Source organism: Myotis nattereri, assembly GCF_964212035.1.
Source record: "Myotis nattereri genome assembly, chromosome: X".
Lineage (NCBI taxonomy): Eukaryota > Metazoa > Chordata > Mammalia > Chiroptera > Vespertilionidae > Myotis > Myotis nattereri.
The window spans coordinates 8,320,194-8,330,351 of NC_138078.1; the positions used below are offsets into that span (position 1 = coordinate 8,320,194).

General features: G+C 44.5%; 1 protein-coding gene across 1 annotated transcript; it reads right to left on the reverse strand.

Annotated features, from left to right (window-relative positions):
- Positions 1-8,576: 8,576 nt before the first annotated feature.
- On the reverse strand, positions 8,577-9,638 carry LOC308511098 (melanoma-associated antigen B4-like; the record flags this gene model as incomplete). Its single annotated transcript, XM_081081109.1, has 1 exon — positions 8,577-9,638. One exon carries the CDS (start codon positions 9,636-9,638, stop codon positions 8,577-8,579), a length of 1,062 nt encoding a protein of 353 aa, XP_080937235.1.
- Positions 9,639-10,158: the final 520 nt, after the last annotated feature.

The window sequence follows — 10,158 nt, forward strand, 5'->3', positions numbered from 1 at the left end:
CTGCCCCACTGGCTCACCTTGTCAGTAGAGGGCAGTACCTGGACACAAAGCTCATTCAACTCCTGACAGGTTCTCTCCTTAGAGTTCTGTGGGACTAGTGCCAGTGCAATGCCATGGCAAAGCCAGCTTCTCCTGAAGATTACTCATGGCATTGAGGCTGGAATATGAGACAAGTGCAGGATCCAGTGTATCTTTACTTTCATCTGTGCCCAGCTCACCTCCAATTGCCTTAATACTCAATATAGAATTAGTGACTTTTCCACTTTAATGGGAAGCAAATAGGACTGAAAATTGGGACATTTTCCCTTATACTTAACTAATTTTCACTGTGTGCATGTCCTCAATGACAGTTTATATGCATTGCAATGAATGAAACATGTACTACTTAAATATTTCCGTGAAAGGTTTCTCTTAGCCCAGTGATGGTGCCAGCTTGCTGTAGTGATGTTATTTCTACATTAGCGAGGCACCTACCAATTAGACTTTCTTCTCATGAAGCAATAGAATTGCATTTGCTTCATACTGTAGCCCATATTTTCTGCCACCTATACCCTCTGAGGAATTCATCCTCTCATGGTCAAAACCCTCTAGGTTCAATTCCCAGCATGTCTTAACTTCAGCACTATGCACACTTGGGGCCAATAATTCCTTGTTATGTGGAACTGTTTGGTAGCATCCAAGACCTTTACCCACTAGATCCCAGTAGCACTCTCCACTCTGAGTTGTGACAACCAAAACATTGCCAAATGTACCGTGTGGGGGGAGGGGGGACAAAATCAGCCTTGGTTGAGAACCACTGAGCATTGTGATTCAGACGCACTTGGACATGGGCTTGGGGGAGGAGAAATATCACAAGTGGAGACCTTAAGTGATGGTGGGAACAATCTGAATACTAATGAATGATATTTGGGAAAGAGAATAAAGAAGCAATAAGGATTCCATAGGGGCCCCTATGCCAAGTCATCACTGCTAAGTGAGATAGGCAAAGATGGATTGGGATGCCATCTTTTCTTAAGTACTAAAATACATATGGATTCTCTCTGTTTCTTCGTCTTGGCTTCTCCAGGGGAATAAATAAGTTGAGGCTGAGGGTTACTAATTATGTTCATTGACTACATAATAGGTGTTACAATGGAAAAGTAACCAGTTGCAAAGTAATTATGCAAAAACAATATTGCTTTTGGACTTTGGTTTCCAGAAATAGGACAAAGATTCCAGATTGACCCTCCTGTTGAAAACAACTTAACATATGGAAAAGTCATCAACCTCATTAGTAAACAGGGAAGTGCAAACTACAACCCCAGTGAGACATCACTACACATCAAATGGATTGGACAAAAATTAAAAAATGAAAAAGTATCAAATGTTGGTGAAAGATATAGATCAACATTCTCTCACTGTAATGAAGATTAGTACCACCACTTGGGAAAGAGTTAGATATCACCTAGTAAAGTTGAACATGTACAATGCCCAATTTTACTACTAGATATGACACTTAGAAAACCTCTTTCACGGGTGAAGCAGGAGATATGCACAAAAATTTTCATAAACGCATTACACAGCTCAAATATTAACCAAAGTAAAGTGGATCAATCTATTGTGGTTTATTTATACATTGGAATTCTCATTGCTACACAGCAACAAGAATGAACAAACTAGAACCACATGGGTCAATAACATAATAGAAAACAGAGAAAGCAAGTCACAGATGATTACCTACAATATAGTTCCATTTATGTAAAATTCAAAAGCAGGCAAAACTGGACAAAGGATTAGATTGTTTAGGAATACATTTCAAGTTGGAAAAAAGAAAAGCAAGAAAACAATTAACACAAAATTCAGAATAGTGGTTACTTCCGAGGTTGTGTCTTGGCTTGAATTGCTATAACAAATTGCCATAAACTGGGTGGCTTAAACAAAAAGTATTTATTTCTCACAGTTCTAGAGGCTGGGAGGTCCAAGATCAAGGTGGCTGCAGATTCCATTGTTGGTGAATCCTCCCTTCCTGGCTCATTGATGACTGTCTTCTCATTATGTCCTCACAAGATGGAGAGGGCCAGCTGTCACTAATCCGATCATGGGGGCTATACCCTTATGATGTAATTACCTCCCCAAAGACCTAACATCCAAATACTATGACATTAGGGCTTTAACATATAAATTTTGTGGGGACACAATCATTCAGTCCATAGCAGGTAGAAAGGGGTATACTTTGGGGGAAGGATTACTGAGGGTTACTGAGGTATCGGCAGTGTTCTATTTCTTAATTGATGTGTGGGTCCATAGGTGTTCACATAATTATTTTTCAAGCTCTACATACATATTTGATATGCTTTTTTGTATGCAGTATAGATTTCAGAGCAAAAAATGGAGAGGTGATATAAAAATCCGTCTGGATAATCTCAATGCATTGATGTCCTGAAATTTCTGACTCTGTTTATTATAAAAGAAACAAAATGAACCTTAACCCAGAAAGGAAAGACCAACCTGATTTTGTCAAACTCCTGTTTTTCCCTGCTAGTCTTGTGATTAAGGATTCTCATTCCTTGGAGAATCTAAAGGCCCAAAGATACCAAGATACTTTATTCCTAACTTGTTGGCCCACACATGTGGGGAACAATATCTTGTTCACCTGTCTATTGCCCATACACAAAGCCAACCTGCTTGGCTCCCTAATAAGTGCACAGAAAATTGAATTAAAGGGCCAAATTGTGGAGAGAGACCTTTTCTGCCCTAGAGGTCCTTCTCTCTCCTTCTCTACACCCAGCTCACTGAGCTGCCCACCCTTCTAAATTCATGGTCACAGCTTTGCCCTTCTACAAGTTCTTCTCAGATCTCTGTTTGAAACAAACTCTTCTTCCCCTGTTCTCCCAATCTCATTTCTCAGTTTCCATTTGCCCATTCTTGAGTATTAGGGTATACCGTTCAAAGCCACTTTTCTTTGCCACTTCTTTGGTGCATATCGGGTTGATTTATAGAGTGATATGATGAGTATCTCATTGGAAATGAAAAGAAATGTCATCATGTGTCTGTTTTACCTTGCTGCAAAAAGATGTCTTAAGGGAACTGCACTCTATCATCTTGACATAAAAATATTCACATCAACCTGGGAGGAACTTGTCTCTTCCTCATCTTTGCTCTTAGCAACTTCCTGTGTATGAGACATATACAGAAGGTAGGTGATGGTGCTCTCTGAGGCCCTTGGACGAGTGCTATGTAACTTGACTTCATAGGGAATATGCCTGAAAGAAGGAGAGGACGAGGACAGGTCTGCAGTGACCTGAGCACCCCTGGCCCTGGTCCTCACCTTGAGGCATTTTTCACAGTTGTGGAGGTTACTCTTTTTACTGCAAGACATGATGACTGTGGTTAGGGACTGCAGGCAGGAGGGCACATGATGTGAGGACCTAGAGGAGGACAAGAGGGTATGAGCCCCTTCACCAGGGCAGTGCTCTAGGATCACTCAAGATCAGCCTGTCCCCTGAACACCCTATGGAGGAAGTTATAGTGGGCCTTAGGCCGCAGCCCCGCTTGGGACTGTCTGCAGTAACAGCAGGGGCTGGTCAGTGGGGATCCTCTCTTCTGGAGTTGCAGCCTCTCAGTTTATAGTCAGCACCATCATATCAACTGTTGGCAGGGCCTGGGCCCCTCCCCTCCACTGTGCTGAGGTTGACAACTAAAATCTGTCCTTTTCCTTCTTGGGGTCCCCTAAGACAGTGATGGCGAACCTATGACACACGTGTCAGAGGTGACACACGAACTCATTTTTTTGGTTGATTTTTCTTTGTTAAATGGCATTTAAATATATAAAATAAATATAAAAAGTATAAATCTTTGTTTTAATATGGTTGCAAATATCAAAAAATTTCTATATATGACACGGCACCAGAGTTAAGTTAGGTTTTTTCAAAATGCTGACACGCCGAGCTCAAAAGGTTCGCCATCACTGCCCTAAGAGAAAGAGAAGGGCCACCTCACTCCACCACTCCTGCCTGAGGCCACCCAGGGCTGACAGTTCAGAGGGGGCGCTCTCTGTCCTGGGCCCCCTGGAGTGAGTTCACTAGTCTTCGAACAAGACCCTTACCTCCCTGCCTTCATAGAGAGGGAGTTTGGGGTGCACCACATCTGGCTACCCTTGCTTGCTCCTGGAACTGACAATAGGGGTTGGGCTCTGGATGCCCCTCCCACTTTTGGAGACAGGCCCCCTGGTTAGCACTCAGGTTCTTCACCTGGACTCCAGTTAGGACCCAGGTCTCCTCTCTTGGCAGAATTGGGACCACTCCCTTAGACCAAGGCCCTCCCCTTCATGAGACCTTCTGGGCACAAGTCAGGTCACAGCCCTGTCCACTCTCCCAGGGCTGAGAAAGGGTGTGGCACTGGGCAGTCCTCTTGGTGATGGGTAGAGTGATCTCTTCAGTCCACATTAAGTGTCCCTATCTAGACACCTGACCAGACCGGGAACTTCACTCTCCACTTTCTTTGAATGCTTGCCCTCAGACCAAGTTCCCACCTTCTGGATTCCCCAAAGAGAAAGTCAAGGTGAGTGTCTAAGGCTGTAGGGGCCTCTGAGGGTTATAGGGGCCTCCTAGGGCTGACAGCAGGGGATGGACTGCTTGGGACCCCACTGATATGGATCAAAGCCTGGGACTCCTCCCTCTACTCGTCTGGGTTCATCAGCTTCACACGAAGGTCCTCACCTCCCAGAGTTCCTAGGATGGCTATCCCTGCCTCAGACTTCCTATTTGGAGAAAGGTCATCTGTATTTTTTTTTAGAGAGATATTTTAAATTGAGATAAAATCCAAATAGCATGAAAGTCAAGATATTAATTGTTCTAAACTGCACAATTAATTGATTATTGGTATATTCACATTGTTTTGCATTCATTATCTTTATCATCATCATAACCTAATTCCAGAAAAATTTTAAAACTCGAAAAAAGAAATCCTGTTTCTAGCTAAGATTCTAGACATTTTATATAATCAGAAGCTTAAAATATGTGGCATTTTCTGTCTGGCTTCTTCCATTCAGTATGTTTTCAAGGTTTTTCCATGTTGTAGTATGTATCACTACTTTATTTTTAATTAATTAATTTATTTATTTATTTATTTAATCCTCACCTGAGGATATTTTCCCATTGATTTTTAGAGAGAGTGGAAGAGAGAGGGAAAGACAGAGAGAAACATGGATGTGAGAGAAACATAGATGTGAGAGAAACATCTATTGGTTGTCTCCTGCATGAGCCCGGACCAGGGCCCAGGCTGAGGAGGAGCCTGCAACCCAGGTACATGACCTTGACCAGAATCAAACCTGGGACCCTTTGGTCTGCAGGCCAATGCTCTATCCACTGAGCCAAACTGGCTCGGGCCACTTTATTTTTTAATGGGAAGGTCATCTCTTCAGTACTCAGAGCCCTCACTCGGACACCAATTAGGGCCAAAACTCCTCCCTCTTTGGGACTTGGCCACCCCTTACACAAGGCCCACTGTCCCTGTGACTCTCCAGGCAAGAATGAATGGCTCCTGAGCTGAGGGCTCTGCCCTGGACATTCTAGGAGTAGGAACACGTGAGGCTTTGTATAAACCTCTCTGCTGGTGGGGGTCCCCTCATGTCAGTCAGAGTCCTAACCTTGACTTCTGTTAGTTCCTGGGTCTCCACCTCTGCAGAACTGGGGCCACCCCAATTAGACCAAAGCTCTCCTCTCCCTGTGATGCTCCAGGTGGAAATGAGGGTGCTCCTCGACCTGACAACTCTCCTCTGGGCTTCCCAAGTTACCATTGGGGGTGAGGGTATGTGTGGAGATTTGTGGGTCCTGCTGTGTTCTGGAGTGAGTGGTTTTCTCATTCATCCACCATTCTCACCTTGACACCTGAGCATTTTAGTGCCAGACTCAATCTTGGGATGCCACTCTCAGCTGCTCCCCTTAGATCAAGATCCTCACCTTCCTGGGACCACCAACTTGGAAGTCAGTGTGAGACAGGGCTATCCACAACTGTTCCAAATCTGCAAGAGTGGGCAGCCAGGGCAGGACTCTATAGGACCCCATTGTTCTGGCTGGGTTCTTCCCTCATTCCAGATACTCCCTTTGAAGTCTATCAGAGGCTCACACTCCTCCCTTTATTGACCTGAAGTCAACCTTCTTAGAACAAAGTTCTGTTCCTGAGAACCCTGAAGAACAAATGGATGATCAGTCCTACCTGGAGCCCTACAGGTCTGAGGGCAGTTGTGGGTTAGTCTCTTGAAACCATCTATATTCTAGGGTATTGATTTCACCAGTCCTCCTACATAGGGATCCACTTTTTGGCTGCTGCTTACATTCAAGGCTTCCTGGGAAATGTTATATTATTGCAAACTCAAGAAGTTTTCCTGCTAAAAACCTTGCAGATAGAATCGGTGTCACAGGAATGATGCCAGATGGGGAAACTATAGTTCAGGGCAAGAGAAAAAGCTAATCTCTTCCTTCTCTTCACCAACCAGATTTAGCCTCGTACATAACTTTGGTTCTAATCGATTGATTTTTCTACAGGGCAGAAGTGGAGACCCACGATTTTGTGAGTTTCTATCTTTTCAGATGATCTGACATTGCATATGTAGGTGACAAGTACTGTCATCAAATATTTTTCTCTTTCTTTCTTTATACTACCCATTTATTTTGCTATTTTTATTGTTCTGGCTGTGTATTCCAAACAAGTAGTTAGTGCAGAGCCCTCTTTTTATTGCCTGAGAAACATCCCAAGTAGTAAAAGGACATATGAATTATGACATACAGTATCTGCCTTAGGCTGAGAGGAGTGGGGTAGTGTGGGCTCTAAGTGAATACAGACCACAGGTTTAGTACTGGCTCTGCCACTTACCAGCCATGTGAACTCAGGCACATTAGCAGAGTCCATGACCTTCAGGTTCTTCATGTGTGAAGCAAATTTGCTAGGTCCTGACTTTTAGGACTTGCGGGTGTATGGAATGCATGTTGCGAACAGCACAGTGTCTGGCAGGTATTGAAATTAAAAAAAAAAAAAAACTCTGGTTTCTCATCAGATCGCATAAATCTTTCGCCTTTTGAAATTAAAAAAAAAATATGGTAGTTATTACCACAATTATTTTGACATCATGTACCACACTGGAATTTTCTTTTTTCTAATTGAGGATGGGTCAGAGACTATGCAATATCCTAAGACTAAAAATAACCCCAAATCAGCTGCTTAGTAAATAAAACTAATTAATATTTCCCTATGATGACCAGTCATTTGATGTGGGCATGAGGTAGACTTCCTCCGTTAAACGCACTGTGAAGCTACTAAAGGAATGCAAAGGACCAACAACCTTCCTACCCCATAGCTGCCCTTGCATTTAACCCATCTCCATTTTCATTCATTCCACCACCACCAAAGATCTAGACCTCACTTAGAGTTTGCCATATCACATAGAAGAGTGCCATACTTGGGTTCCCTTCTAATGGAATGGTCTAGGTCCCCCCCACCCCCAACTCCCAGGCCCGGACAAAGTGGGCCAACCCAGTGATTGCTGAATATCACCCTTATTTTCAGAAACTCTGGACACAAAGTCCAGAAAACACAGTTAGTGCACTGTGTCCACCTGCATGGGAACAGAGCACCGGAGTCCTTCCAATCTTGCCCCAGGTGAGTGAGGATTTCTCTTGGGTTCACCACGTCTCTGAGGAACTGTGAAGAGCAGTGTTCCAGTACAGGCATAGTCTCTAGACTCAGGCCCACCATCTGAGAGATCTGAGAGCCTGGCCCTGCTCACCATTTTAATAACCTCATCTAACCGCTGGTGCAGCCAAACTTAAAACTCCCCCCATGGAGGACTGGCAGTTTCCTACCTTCCCAGCTGCCTTGTACTGGGGCCTTTATGCTGGACTGCTCTTGTCTGGAACCTCCTCCCTCCTTATCCCTTCTGCTTATTGTCCTTCAGGGCTGAGTGTGGCTCATACCATGCTCCGTACATGACAGATCCCCCTGGGCTCTATAATGCTATTGGCAGGGGCTAAGTTTTCTTTGTCCACATATCCCCAGAACTAGCATGACACCTTCCAAAGAGCAGGCACACATTTCATGTTTGGGGAACAAAAGAGACAGTGCACAAGATTTCTCATTTATGATGATTTAATTTCTCCCACACTCTTGAATAAGTTAAACAGTACAGGTATATCTATCTTCTAATTTCACCAAAAGAGAGAATGAGGAAAATAAATTAATCACCTTTTACTTTTTTTTTCACTATCTCATTATCCCAACTATTTAACTGTGGGGTTCTTTCACATTTTAAAGAAAATTCCTATCCAATGCTCTGTATTCTGGTACTGGGTCACAATACAAGATGCAAGGGTTTTTCAAAATACAAAACTATTACTCTCAAACAGGAATAAATGTACGAGCCATATTATTCTAAATCTTAGATTATGAGTCTAAATAAGCCTTTTTAAAGGGAACACATTGGAAAAACAAGGAAAGGTGAATCTGTAAGTTACTTATGAAAACAGAAAACAAAGAAGAGATACATTGTGCTCTCTCGAGCTCCACCTTTCCCCCACTAAGAAGATTGACAGCCCTTCTCAACTTCAAGGTGAAGACTCTGCCTCAGACTTCACTAGCGCTGCTGGCAGGAGCTGCTGGCAGGAGCTGCTGGTCATGGCTCTGGAGTGGGCCCTGGCTGCTGCTTTGACTCGGGCTCTCTCTTCCTCATCTCTCAAAGCCTCCTCATACTGGGTCTGGAAGCTGCTGGGGAGTGTATTATTGATTTTAGCCCAAAACTCTAAGACTTTCATCTTGCTGGTTTCAGCGTAGGCTTTTGGGCCCCACCGGAATTCGTAGCGTGGAGGATCACTGTGGGGCACCTGACGGTACTCCAGGAACTTTTGCTGCACCAAATCTATGGTGATGAGCTTCCTGAGATCCCCAAAGATGAAGTGCCCCCTCTCAGCATAGTCCCCCATCATATTCAGGAATTCCCATATCTCTTCTTCAGTGGCACTATTGCCATTCAAGAAGATCATGCCCAGGAGAGGCATCAGGATGCCATTCTTGGGAAGGACCATGCTGCCATCACTCCGACTCTCTTCGTTGTGAAGATCCAGTTGGCTGACAAGGATATAACGGTGACGACTGGGGTCAACTTCTTTCAGGTCGAGGCCAAAGGTCAGCTCCATGCGCTCAGAGGCTCTCTGGAGGATTTCAGGAAAGTGCGCCTTGTACCTCTTGTTGATAACCTTCAGCATTTCTTCTTTTGTAATGGGCTCTTTCATTTCATACTTATACAATAGAGCCTTCACTAACATGCCTACTTTACTGGCCAGAAGATCTTCCCTAGAGCTCCCTGAGGAGGGCGGAGCCTGGGGGGAACTTGGCCTTTCCTTCCTTTGGCTCTTGGCACCTTCACCAGAACTCTCACAGGAAATGGTTGCAGCAGGAGAATTGGAGGCCAGGCCTCTCTGAGACTGCTGGGGAGTGCCTGCAGCAGGGGAACTGGGGGGACTATCCTCCAACATAAGAGAGGGGGACGAGGGAGACTCTTCTTCCCCTGCGGTGGTGGTGTGAGCAATCCTGTGACCCTGGTCTTCGCTTTGAGCCTGGTGCTGGCGTTTCTCACGGGCACGAAGCTTACTTTTCTTACCACGAGGCATGGCTGTGGTTAGGGACAGAAGGCGGGGGCGTGACAGGCAGTTACGTCACACAGTCACCTGGAGGAGGAGGATAAGAGGGTGTGAGTACCTTCCACAGGGAGATGCCAGGGTGGCTTTAAGAATGCCCCTCCGGAATAGCCTGTGGAAAGGTGTGGTAAGGAAGAAACTGAAAGCTCTCTCTAGTGGGAACATAGTGAGTGAGGCAGGAAGGGACATGAGGCTGGAGGGGTCACTGGGGGCCAAACCACAAGGGTTTTTTGGTAAATTATATTAAGGAATTTTGATTTTGCTCTAAGCTCTAAGGATACTTGAAAACCGGAAGAAATTTTGAGCAGGACATTCTATAAAGATTAGAGAATTAGGGAAATGAATCAGGTGACTATCATTATAATTCAGGCAAGGGACAATTTTTGACCAGCAAAGAGGAGTGGCAGTGGCATTTCTCCAGGTGGGTAGGACTTTGAGATCATTAGGGGGAGAGGGGAACTCAAGATGACATTTGGGAAAACTGGGCAAATGA